At 40.7% G+C, this 12,889-nt stretch overlaps 1 protein-coding gene across 1 annotated transcript; it reads left to right on the top strand.

The window, feature by feature from the left end:
* Positions 1-7,302: 7,302 nt before the first annotated feature.
* Positions 7,303-12,215, top strand: LOC145441072 (NACHT, LRR and PYD domains-containing protein 1 homolog). Its single transcript, XM_080318852.1, has 3 exons — positions 7,303-8,777; positions 10,012-10,316; positions 12,051-12,215. The coding sequence occupies exons 1-3, from the start codon at positions 7,466-7,468 to the stop codon at positions 12,180-12,182; spliced, it is 1,749 nt and encodes a 582-aa protein (XP_080174978.1). The 5' UTR covers positions 7,303-7,465; the 3' UTR covers positions 12,183-12,215.
* Positions 12,216-12,889: the final 674 nt, after the last annotated feature.

The following is a 12,889-nucleotide window of genomic DNA, read 5'->3' as shown; positions in this document are numbered from 1 at the left end:
TATGGACTTCTGCATTAACAGCTTCAAAATTGCAATCACGAGACAGAGCGATCAACTTTTGTGAGAAATCAGCGACGGTCTCACCAGAGTCTTGCTTAGCAGTTGCGAGTAAATGTCGAGCATATATGATGTTCTTTTTCTTCCGATATAACTTGGTTAGGTGTGCCATGGCAGATTCGAACGTGCCATGATCTTCGATCAAAGCGTACACGCTTGGCGATACATAACCAATCAAAATAGCCAACTTATCGAGAACTGCCCCGGGACGGCCACTGCTAGATTCTTGTCCAGTGTCCGTGCTGCTGGTCGATGGCAAAGAAGACTCTGCAGCCGATATAAAGCTCGACAACATTTTGTCCCAGTGGTTGAATACTTTCGAAGAGTCTTGAGAGCTCGGTAATAAATCTAGAACCGGCACGCGGATATACTTCTCTTGAGAGAAAGTCATTCAAGGGTCGATTGTGTAAATAGCAGTTAATAAAATTGTGGTGACCTTTCGAGGAAAGCGTAGGTAGACGAAGACGAAACTGCTTGACAGCTTTCTAGGTTTTTATTAACTGAAATTCAGCTACAATCAACTTCACGGAACTAGGACATGCACTCGACAACACAGATATAAGCAACTGAGGTACGAAAGGAATGAACAGAGCAAAGTAAACTAATTACAGTAATCAGCACTTATACAATCACAACAATCACCACAATCCGAATTAGGTCAATCTCGTTTAGAAATTCTGTGATGTTTAACAGATGATTCCTTTCAAACTGCGTGGGGCTTGAGATGGGGCTGTCGCGCCGAAAATTAAACATAAAGGATAATATAGGAAGTATTTAACTTGGAACAGTGGTTCTCAAACTTTTTAGGACACGCCCCCCCCCCCCCCCTTATGATGGTTTAAGATTTCGCGCACCCCATATCACCATTTCACAAAACACAATCAGGATGCTAGCAAACCTAACGGATCGTTTGATGGCATGGAAGTTTACGATTATGGATGAGAGATTTTTAAATACGAAATTAAGACTAAATACATAGCAACAATGACTAGTGTGATGTAAGTCGCGCAGAGCGCGAAAATTTTTTTAGTCGAGCTCAGCGACGCGCCCCTTTCAGATGCTTTCACGCCCCCAAGGAGGGTGCGTCCCCCAGTTTAAGAACCGCTGCTTTAGAATTATCATGGTGAAATCTACTAAGACAAAATTTAATCAAGTCCCTATTCGATTTTTAGTACGCATCTTATCAATATTTTAATAAGTTTCTTTAGACTCTCCCGCACCTCACAGAACGGTGTGGAGAGCCGCATGCGGGCCGTAGTTTGCCCACCCCTGATCTAATAGGTGGCATCTATACCTAATATTATTCATGTGCGGTTGCTAGTTTAGTCAGTCAGGATTTTTAATCATCAAAATTTACATGTAGAAACACTGCTATCACAAATGTATTATTAACTCCTCTTTGTGTGACTTATGCCTGGTACCCGAGAATGGGGATCACTTCCTCCTCGCATGCCCAAAATACGATTGGCACCGAGCATATTTGATTGATTTTGCTTGAACTTGAAATTTGAGTTCACCAAATATAACCTTCTCGTACGGCCGGAACTTCTATCGCCTCATTTCTGTCGTGGCGCACCAGACCGATAAGGTGACAAGCGCCACAATGTCCCATTTTCACAATTATTTAAAAAAAAATAACTCCTCTATCTCGTATTGAACTATAGCAGTGCTTTTCAACCTTTTTGAGCTCCGTTCGCACTTTTTTTGTAAAATAAATTTCATTCGCACAAACTAGTCGAAAATTTTTATACAAAACGAAGATGAAGATAGGCCTACTTAACAATATGTCGTTCAGATGTGCATCAAAATTGGCTACTATGTAGCTGAAGCTATCAAGTGTCTCATTAAAAAGGCAACTTTTTTTGCTCGTTTTGCTTTCAAATATTTCACTTAAAGCCTTCTCGGCCAAACAATGTTGTTGGGAATTTGCACAAGGACGTCTACCAGTGCTTGGATGGCCAGGTCTTAAAATCTGTGTTGCACTCCTATCCAAAATATTGCGTATTTTTCGCGAGTGAAAAATGCTTGCTGGCAGAAATCGTTTTTGAGAGCTGACACGAAGGTCCCGTGAGGCTCCAGTTTGTAGTTTGTCGAAAGAATGAAAAGCACACATGTTTGTGTTGAAGCTTTTGCCTTATGCCTTTGAAAAATAAGGTGCAAAACGATCAAGGAGAGTAGGAACATTAGCGCTCGCTATCTGATGATACGTTGCTCACACTTCTGTCTCGCAAGTTTATGAGAAAAGCAAATAACTCACGATACTTTGTGTTCTACTCTACTCTATCTACTCTATCTAACTTGAGAATTCATGACAGTTTAATAACGGTAAAGCAGCTTTTAGAATACCACCAAAATCTGGGTTTTTGTGGCATCTCGCGACCCGAGCCTCACCCATACAAATGAATTTATTTTTAATATTACAGTTGTATGCTACGATTTTACGGGCATGTATGACATACAGAACGTGCACGCCACGATTCTACTCAACACAGCTCTACAAAACATGTCTGACGCACTCTATTCCAAATTAGGGCGAATTAAATTCCTCTGCCTATCGCGGTTGTACTACTGTCTACTCAGATTGCAATAACGGGACTATTCCGTGCCGACAACGGAGCATCATATCCAATCCATTTCGAAAGGTTTGGCCATCCACCATCGGTCATTTTTAGACTGCTTATGTTTTTAGCGCCGCATTTTATCAGCGGTTTGTTCGCCAAAACTTTACGTCGTCATGTGTCCCGACGCAAAAGGGGTTGGCGTCGAAATGAATGAGTCTCATAGGCCTGATCTCGCTCGTCGCACACCCTACACTAGTTCATCGCAACGGTCTTTGACCATGTTTTCAAGAAAAAAACAGTCGGACAAATCTTATCATGAATTCTCATGATAAAGCCATATTTATAGCTTGTCTCGATTATTGGCTACAGTACCCAACAAAGTGATCTTGGATATGTAAAAACGAGCGCAGGTTTTTTTGCAATAAATTAAATAAATTTTACATACCTATTAACAGATAGCTCTGGCACCGTGTCGACCCAAAATTATACCCTTTGCGGTCGATACTTTAATAGCCCTTGAAGGGTTTATATTTGCGTTGTTACAGTAACTTGCAAATGCGAGTCTGTAATGATGTTATTTACTACTATCCTCGTGCCTCGCGCTAATCGCACAGTTATTACGAAAATATTATGAATGTTTAGCGAAAGAAAGCAGAAAGTCAATTTGATGTCATTTTTTCAGCCTGTCGAAGGCTGAGACGGGCTGATATACTGTATGTCTGCCACTATAGAGATTGTAGAGATCTCTATACTGCCACGACACCAGCTACCAGACCCGGCTTTTGGTTACGTAATAATTATAGTGCATGAATATTAATTTACTGCGGCTTACGAGAGCTACGATTAGTCGTGCGTCGTATTAAGTTTTTACAATTGCGTCGCAACTGCAAAAGTTACACTGGTCTTAAATTTCCTATTAGGTTTATTCGAATTATTCCACGTCAGAAAAGTTATCAATTAATCACGATTTTCATTCGCACTTGATCCAGATTTTCATTCGCACCATTCGCACCACCTTCGTCATTTGCACTTGATCCGGATTTTCATTCGCACTATTCGCATCACCTTCGTCATTCGCACTGAATTTTATTTCATTCGCACCAGTGCGAACCGTCACACAGGTTGAAAAGCACTGAACTATAGTATTTGATACGAGATATAAATTTGAAGGCGTTTTAGCAATTATTTGAAGGAAAGGCATTGAGATTCGGTTTTAGCTTAAAATCTTTACCAAACTGTAATGAAAGCAGTGGCGGCTCGCCCTCTAGGGCAACTGGGGCATTGCCCCACCTAAAATTCTGTTCAATAACAATTTAACCATTTATAGACGCACAGCGCTCAATATATACCGAGATCACAGCGAAACCCGCGTTCTTCTTGTGCTTTCGCTTGCAAATGCCCATACATAGCGAAGTCTCTGCGAAAATCGAATTATCTTCTGTGTGTTTCGCTTTGTGAATGCCTAGCCGGGGCTTGCCCCGGTAGCGCTCATAACAAGCTTTCACTATCTATTCTCTCAAAGCCGCGCACAATAAAGAAACGGTGATTTACTCTCTCCTATTCGTAAAATGGCCGAGCAACCGGGGCAAATATGTCTGGTTGCCCCTAAGGTGTGATGTAACAATCGTATCTATATCTGAACTCGGTTACCGCAATATGCGTTGAGTCGACCTTTGCTGGTATAGGTCGATTTTGACGGTGTTTCGCACCATGATAATTCTTGAAACTTGGTATGATATGTTGTGAAGGTAGTATTTACCACTGCTACAAGTTTCAGGCTTGCTACTTAAAAATAAGGGTAGTAATTTCGTTCCCGAAGTTCAGTGTGTGCTGATCTATCATGTACATTGTACAGCAAACAGATTTTACTCAAAAGCCGGTATTGATGTCCATTGATTTTGACGATGTTTCATACCGAGATCGGTCATGACATTTGGCACGGTAAGTCTTAATGTTAGTATCGACCGCTGTAACAAGTTTTAAGTTTGTCGCTGAACTATGTTGGTAGTAATTTCGTTTCCAAAGTCGAGTGAGAGCTGACTCTTCATTTATCGCTAACAGATTTACGCAAAAGCCGTTATTGGTCTCTATTGATTTTAACGATGTTCCATACCTAGATCTGTCATGAGCTTTTGCACGGTATGTCTTGATTTTAGTATCGAACGCGGTGCCAAGTCTTAAAGTTGACACTCAATGATTGAGGCAGTTATTTCGTTTTCGAGGTCGAGTATGGTAGAGATGCGCGCTGATCTGATACTTAGCCTAGGTACATCATTGCGGCTCTCTCGCAAAAGCCGGCGTCGGTCTGTGCTAATCTAGTCTGCGTTCCATAACGAGATCGGTGATGATATTTCCAATGGCATATCTCGATGATCGCATGAAACAGCTAACTAAGATTCTCGGTTTGCATTCAATATTCACATAATTTTGTGTTCGCCAACGTCCATTTCACTGTGAAATTGTGGCCTTCAAACCATTTGCTTACAGTCCCCTGTCAAATGCGATAGCTATTTCATTTTCGATGTCGGCTAACAGCTGATCATTGGATCAGCCTATTCCTCGATCTATTTTACTCAAAGTTCGGTGTTCGTCTGTTTGTATTGATTTTGACAGTGTACCATGCCGGGATGGATTATGAGATTGCGTATGCTACTTCTCGTTGATTTCTTGTAACAGTATACTAAGTTTACGGCTTTCATTCATGTATTTATTGATTAATATATTTTCCAACGGCGATTTCGCAGCAGACTTATAGACAGTAAGCCATATGTGTTGTGTCACAGTCTCCAGTTTCAAGGCCAAAATGTCCTATGTTGTTCCGAGACCGAAGTTCCGAGGCTGCTGTCCTTAGTTTTTCAAAGACCATTCAAATTGATGTTCTGGATTCAATATGACAGACCCAATCTATGAGATAACAATTGCGTATGTGTCCGAACTCGTTGACCTTTCCAGTTAGGCTTACGCAATCTCTCGAGTTCTAGTCATTGGAATTAGTCAGGTCAAGTCAAGTGCGAACATGAATCGTATTGAATCTTTGCTCCGTACGTAGTTTACGCAGTTGCCTTTTGAGCGAAAATTAGAGGTCTAAGTTGTCCAGTCCACTGATCCAATCGTTGCCTATCACCTGGTCGTAACCACCAGCTCAGTGGTCGTAACACACCAGGATCGTGTACGAAACACTTTCGGACGGGCTTAGAAAAATTAGGGCCTATCGATTTGCGTAATCTCTTACTCTACCATGAAATCATAACGCATGCTACTAAGGATGACCTGATAATTGATTCGTGGCACAGGGACGATTCTTAGTTCACCTACATTTTATAAAATATTCCTTTGATTTAAAAAAAAATGAATAAAACTTTTGTTACCACACTTCAAGTCATGGCTCTCCGGCAAACCTCTCGCGGCACCTACGTTAAAATCACTGTTGTTGGGAAATTCATGTGACATCATAAAGTTACTTTTTTTACATTGGAAAACGCCATTGTGACGTCATGTTGATAAAAGTCGCTCGCAGCCATTGCCCCACCACCCGATATTGTCACGAGCCGCCACTGAGTGAAAGTATATGAAGTTGTGGTGGTTTCCGTATTTAGTGGTAGATATAAATATATAAAACTACTCTTAATATTACTTCGTATATACATCAGGAATCGATGAAAGGTACAGTACACCATGTCCCGGAAGCGAAAAGAAACCACCATCTATCAATATTTACGCTGGTGGGATTGAAACGATTTACTGCCCTGTCGAAGGAAGTTGTACAAACCAAGGTTTGTATAGTAAGACACCTTTTTACAATATTTTGAGTTTAATTTTATCTTTATCAGAGAAACATCTATGTCTGCATATAAAAATGAATGTTGCTCTAAAATGGTGTCCAAATATTTTACTGTAATATTTCAATGTGAAATCAAAATTATCTGCGATTGGCTACAAGAACCTGTAATTTTCTAATCAATCGATAGTAATTCAGAGTTAATTGCAAATTACCTGAAGTCGTTAAAGTTTCGCACAAACCCGTATTATTTTGTACTGTCCATTGTTTTTGCATGACTAAATATCGTGTACATATTCTTTTAGGATATTGGGATGTCACTCCAATGTCATCAACTTTAACAGAGAGAACAAGTAACTTCACCACCAACTGGAGTACGATGATGTCGTTTTAATAATGAATTAAGTCAATAATAATCAGAATTTTCGAACATATAGTAGGTGCTCTTGTTATCTGTAGGTAGTAGTGCGGAGCGGATCGACACATTCTCTGGTCCGGCTCCGATCCGGTTCGCCAATTCTCTGGTCCGGCTCCGATCCGGCTCCGGTCGTATCAGGAAAAAGTACTGATCCGGCTCCGCCAAAAATGAAAAAGTCCTGCCGGAAATCCCGCCCAACGCGGTACGGTGGTTCCGTGAATTGAAAAATATGGCTCGTTCCTTTTTCGCACTTGCTTGGCGGTTACTTGCGTGTTGTTTGTTGGTAGTTATTTAGTTACAAACGTCATGCTTATCCATAAAGATTCTGGCCTTATCAAAAAAGTACTGATCCGGCCGTATCAGAAAAAGTATTGATCCGGCTCCGATCCGGTCCGACCAAATTTGAAAAAATCCGGCCGGATATCCAATCCGGCTCCGGTCCATGCTCCGCACTAGTAGATAGGCATACATATCCTCCCTATATATCCCTCCTAACTCCAGCGTTCTATAACTATATGTGTTGCAGAAGTCGCTGAAGAATATCTGATAAAGACCGTCAACGACCATACCAAAAAAATTACATCAGTCAATCTACTCGTCGACTTTGAGTACGAAAAGCTTCATGAACCGAACTTTGCGGTTTACCCCCAGATGCTGAAGATCGACGTCGGAGACTATTACAAAGGTCACATTGGAACGGAATATTCGGATGACAACGCTAGAAATAACGCATCAAGACAGGAAGATTTCTATAATCAGTTTACCAAGGAAGTCGGGTTTCAACCTCAGCAACAAAATGATAACAAAGTGATCGATGCGGACCATTTTATGGCATCAATATGGAATCTCCAAGATTTAGTGCCAGATGACGAGATTGGTTTTACTGCTATAGTTGCATCGGCGGGATCGGGGAAAACGACTCTTACGCGAAGAATAGCTCTCCAAGCTCTTAGCCAAGAAAGGAAAAAGGACAATTACAAACAAATGGAAATGGTCCACTATGTCGAATTGAAGGATATCGAAGAGGAAAAATCTATCAAACCATCCCACTTTCTATTCAGTGGTCTATATCAAAGCGAAGCTGAAGAAGATCAGGCATACGAATGGTTGCTTGGTCACCAAACTAGATCCATTTTGATTTTTGATGGGCTAGATCAAGCAACATGGGATTTTGACCGAAGACGCCTTCGAAAGATTAAGAAATACGAACGAGCAAGTACCTCGACAATTATGTACAACATTCTAGCTCGAAATATTCTTCGTCATGTCAAAATATTCATAGCTTCACGTGAATATAAGATCTCGGAGTTGCCGGCGTTGGCCCGACCTCAGATAATCATCGCTTTGAATGGTCTCACCAGTGAAGATGCCCGAATACTATTTATTTTTCTGCTCGGAAAAAACGGCAAAGAACTATGGGAAAAAATCGAAACCATGTCACCACGTTTACTGCAATTGGTGTCCGTACCCGTTTTCCTAATTTTAACTGCTATTGTGATGGGAAGGGACCCGTGCAGAGATCCTCCCACAACAATCACGGAATTGTACAGCAGGATCATATCAAATCTTCAAAGCGTAGAAAACATCAGAAATCGGAAACAAATTGCTGCTGTAATCAACAAATTGAAAGCAATGGCATATCAAGGAATGGAGGAAGGGAAACTCATATTTTACGATGCCGACTTGGCAAAAGTCGGACTTTCAGCAGAAGAAGTTAAAGATCTGATGACAAAAGTTCCGGGAAACAATCTTCTCAGCCGTCATTTAATGGAAGGCACCTTCAAGTTCTTTTTTTGCCATCAAAGTATTCAGGAATTTCTTGCTGCCAGTTTTGCATCCGAAATGGAATATTATGAATTCACGCGATTCGATGTCAGATATCAACGCGACAATCGTTGGTCAGTAGTCCGACGATTCGTTACGGGAATTGTCTTCTCCAAATCAAAGAATGATCTTCACGAAGGTCAGATATCACCTTATACTAGATGCAGTGTTGGGATGACTCGAGTCATGACTTGACTCGAGTCAGACTCGAGTCACTTTTTCGTATGACTTGACTTGACTCGAGTCACTTTGCAAAAATGACTTGACTTGACTTGACTCGGCGCTTCAAAAATGCGGATTGACTCGTGACTCGGACCAAAATTTACGAGTCAATTTCAAGTCATCAAGTAAACGGTATCAATCAAATCAATGTATTTTGTGCATATGTTCGTATTGTTCGCAATACGCTTGTGTCACTTGTGAAGGTAACCAGGCATTCACTGAATGTACGTTTGAATGATCCTCTATTATTGCATCACAAATATATTGACGACAGACGAAAAGATCACAGGTTACGCTTACGCTGTCGTAGTAGTATAGTAGTAGTGGAATAAGAATAAGAATACAATAGCAATTAACATATCTATGTTTCTTGGACGGCTCAGTGCTAACATTGCGCAGTGATCACCTTTACCAACCCACTTTAAAGATTCAAATTCATATCAATTTGTTACAACTCCTCGAGGCTTCGTATTCGAGCCTATTGGCTGATATTATAACATACTGTAGCATAGCTATACAGTTAGTCGCTTATTATATTTGCGGTTCTACGTGTGTGTGATAGACGCCTTCTTGCATGCATATTAAGCTTTATATCAGTTATTTGATGCAAGATAAATGACAAATTATTCTGTTTTTCACACAGCTAGCAAAATGTAATGACTTTGAATCGTCACTGACACTTCGAAAATTCAATTTGTCTTGAATTGTGACTTGACTCGTGACTCGACTTGACTTGACTTGACTTGACTCGAGTCACTTCCAAAAAACGAGTGACTTGACCTGACTCGAGTCACCTTTGAAAATCGAATTTACTTGACTTGACTCGAGTCAAAATGTGCAATGACTCGAGATGACTCGTGACTCGAAGGTACTGACTTGATCCCAACACTGACTAGATGAGATATATTGGTATATCATATGATTTCAGACTTACGCAAATATTATTTCAAGTTATCCTACAATTTATCATCAAGTACAAATATTTACTCTGCGGTTTTGAGACTATTGTAATATAGCGATATATCAAGGTTCAAGGATGTATTCTGTCGAGTCTTCTTAACATTAAGCATAGCTCTTAAAATATCAGGTTGAACATATATACATCTTCCTATACTCATTATTCCCTTTCATAAATTATTTTTACGTTACAGTTGCAGATCAGACGAAAAAACAGCAGGTTCTATCTCGATCTATTCTTCCGCAATTGGAGAAGACAACGGATAGTTTCACTCGTATGGAATGCTACACCTTGATTTACGAATCTCAAAACAGAAACCTGATGAAAAGTCTTTCCGTGATCGACGTGTCAGCATTGTCACTTAGTCGTGATCAAGCTCACGTCGTTGGATCATTGATTGCACGAAGTGGACGTCTCGAAGCTTTGAATTTGGGCAAATGCAACATTGACGATAATGACCTGCATGTCATTGCAAAACACGTTTCGAGTCACATTCAGGTGTGTAAGCTACTTTTTTGAATTTATTCTACATTTTTATTTTTGTTAGGTAATCTGAAGTTTTGAAGGTAACAACTTTGCAGTATGCTCCCGACGTGGGTGGCTAGATTTCGATGAACCTGTTATATCAAGCCTTGCTTATATGCATATGACATTTAGCCTAGGGTTGCCATACGTCCGGAGTTTCCCGGACATGTCTGGAATATCACTGTAAAAAGTGCGTTCCGAGGGAAATTCTAAAATATGCCTTAATGTCCAGAATTTGGAAGGCTTGAAGTAGGCTCAAAAGTTTTTCGTAAATCAACATAAATAATATTATTTTCAAGTAGATTGATGCTATCCGAAATTTTTCTTCGCGCTGCGCGCGAGTTAATGCAACGTATATTGTTATTAATATAGGGGCCAGGCATCGCCCTCGCAAAAAATGCAATAAAAAATTAATATAAATAACCACAATTTGCTGAAAGAAAGTCTAATTGCAATCACAATTATAAGGTAACGGTGTATTCCTAGAGTTCGTGAAGGCAGATTGGATGCTTCAGTCACTGACTGTGATTCCAAGTCTTGGGGTTGTTTTGCCTTTATTCGAGGATCGCGAAGATGTTGGACGTAATCAGCTTCCAAAATAGACCGTGGTCAGCTTATCAAATTTTGAGTAGAGCCACGGAACATTTTCAAATTGGAAATGAGGTCGCGACCATGAAAGATTGGAAATCGCCGGATTTGCAACCTGCTGGTGCATTTTATATTAGCCTAATATAATGAAGAATCTATATTATCGAGAGAATTCATTCATAAAATTTAACAACCACATGCATATAGTAAGTGCCCAAGAAGTTTCATAGATTACCCTACGGTAGGCCCAAGATCAGTGCTTTTTGGGCATAAGGGGCTGAAAAAATGTTGTATTGGTCCTGGTTACAACACACAGCCAGAGAGGCGCAACTACCAAACAGTATGGCAGGGCTGTCAAATACAATCCCGACAGGCCAGACACGGCCCACCATACGATTTAATCCGGCCCGTGAAGAAATCTATTTCAGACCCTAGAAAGTAGCAATCACCAGAGCTCACATTAGAGAGGGCCTAATTTATGCCCTATGTTCCTCTCCATTCCCGTATACAGGCGATGCACAATGCTTTGCGAGTGTTACGTCATATTGACAGGCCATGTGTTATAGCCTTTTTGAAAATCCGCTAGCGGGCGCTAAAGAGTGCCTGAAATTTCCCTCATAAAATTTTGGTAACCGTCATTTAACCTTAATTCACTTTCGTATCCAAGTTCTTTATTCGCAAGATCCCTCTCTTCTGCCACTCCCCTATCTGAAATCGCGCTGAAATTGCTTTGTTGACACGTTATGACTGTGTTGTACCACATTCCTCGTGTAGTACAGAGCGCACAATGCTAACCCAGACCAGAGGTCACAGTATCATGACGTGTTGGCATCCCAAATGCCTAACATAGTCTTTATAGTGCTGCACTTCACAGTAATTTGGTACTTATTTTTGTCGGCATATTGTTAAGAAGTTATATTAGGCTATATATGCATCACATTGAATCTCCTAACAAGATGGGGAATAGCATGCACATATTTGCAATCATTTAATAGTCGCAACAATGGGTTCAGAGAGCCACATGCGGCTTGCGAGCCGCAGTTCTGCCACCTCTGATCGGTACTCTTCATCATGATGTACAACTAAGAATCTTCTGCTACTAATTTGAATAATATTCAGGTTCTCAAAGTGACCACCACAACCAATCACGACATTGAACTGACGAAGAGGGGCTGCGTTATGAACATTAGGGGCAAAGGTATTTTGGGGCACTTTAACTTGAAGGTGAGAGAAAAGGTGCAGCTTTGTTAAGAATGTTATGACTATATATTTGCTGGTGACACGTCGGGCGGTGCTAACACTTACGCAGAAAAAATGAATTTCCGCCGGGTTAAATTTAGTATTAACAAACTGATACTGTAATGGCCATATGGCCAGTACAAACACATACATCATGGAATATTGAATAGTAGCCTATATATACTTAAGTTACAAGTCAACTCCATCACATGTTAAAATGTGACTTGATGCGGGTGATTTGAGTCTTGTTGCGTTTGCGAAGTAGGCTATTAGATTAACTCCAACTCCAACCAGTATTGTCGGTTATGGCTGTCTCGTTACTTAACTTCTACAGGCCTGAACCCTGGCCTGTGAAGTCTCAAGTTACAGTCATTATAGGCGATACAAATATGGCTGGATATATGCAAGCCTACGTTCACGTAGATGTGTCAAAATGTGCCTATACCTGAAACGAGACGGACTCATAAGTGTTACAGTCGGTCATGCGAGAGAATTTCGTGGGATAATGATGCACTGCGTAATTAGTATACTATCACGCAGTGCTACAATATAGTTATTATAGAGCAGGTGTGTCAAACTCAACTGTGGTCGCGTGCAGGATTGAAACATTCAGATCGCTCGCTGGCCGGACCAATCAAATGATTCCATAAAGCTACCTCTAAATCCATGCCTTTGTTTTTCACTTGACTACGTTATTACCAAGCCTATGCAGGTGATAT

The sequence above is a fragment of the Botryllus schlosseri genome, chromosome 1 (assembly GCF_051294905.1).
Source record: "Botryllus schlosseri isolate E-star chromosome 1, Bs_hap1, whole genome shotgun sequence".
Taxonomy (NCBI): Eukaryota; Metazoa; Chordata; class Ascidiacea; order Stolidobranchia; family Styelidae; genus Botryllus; species Botryllus schlosseri.
The sequence above is the reverse complement of the archived record's forward strand: the minus strand, read 5'-3'. Positions and strand labels throughout refer to the sequence as shown.

What these genes read in the sequence shown, in the direction of transcription:
- LOC145441072 (XM_080318852.1), top strand. Translation starts at nt 7,466, where the DNA reads ATGCTGAAGATCGACGTCGGAGACTATTACAAAGGTCACATTGGAACG. An exon ending in AAAGAATGATCTTCACGAAG is followed by an intron (nt 8,778 to 10,011) that starts GTCAGATATCAC and finishes TTTACGTTACAG; the next exon opens with TTGCAGATCAGACGAAAAAA. An exon ending in ACGTTTCGAGTCACATTCAG is followed by an intron (nt 10,317 to 12,050) that starts GTGTGTAAGCTA and finishes AATAATATTCAG; the next exon opens with GTTCTCAAAGTGACCACCAC.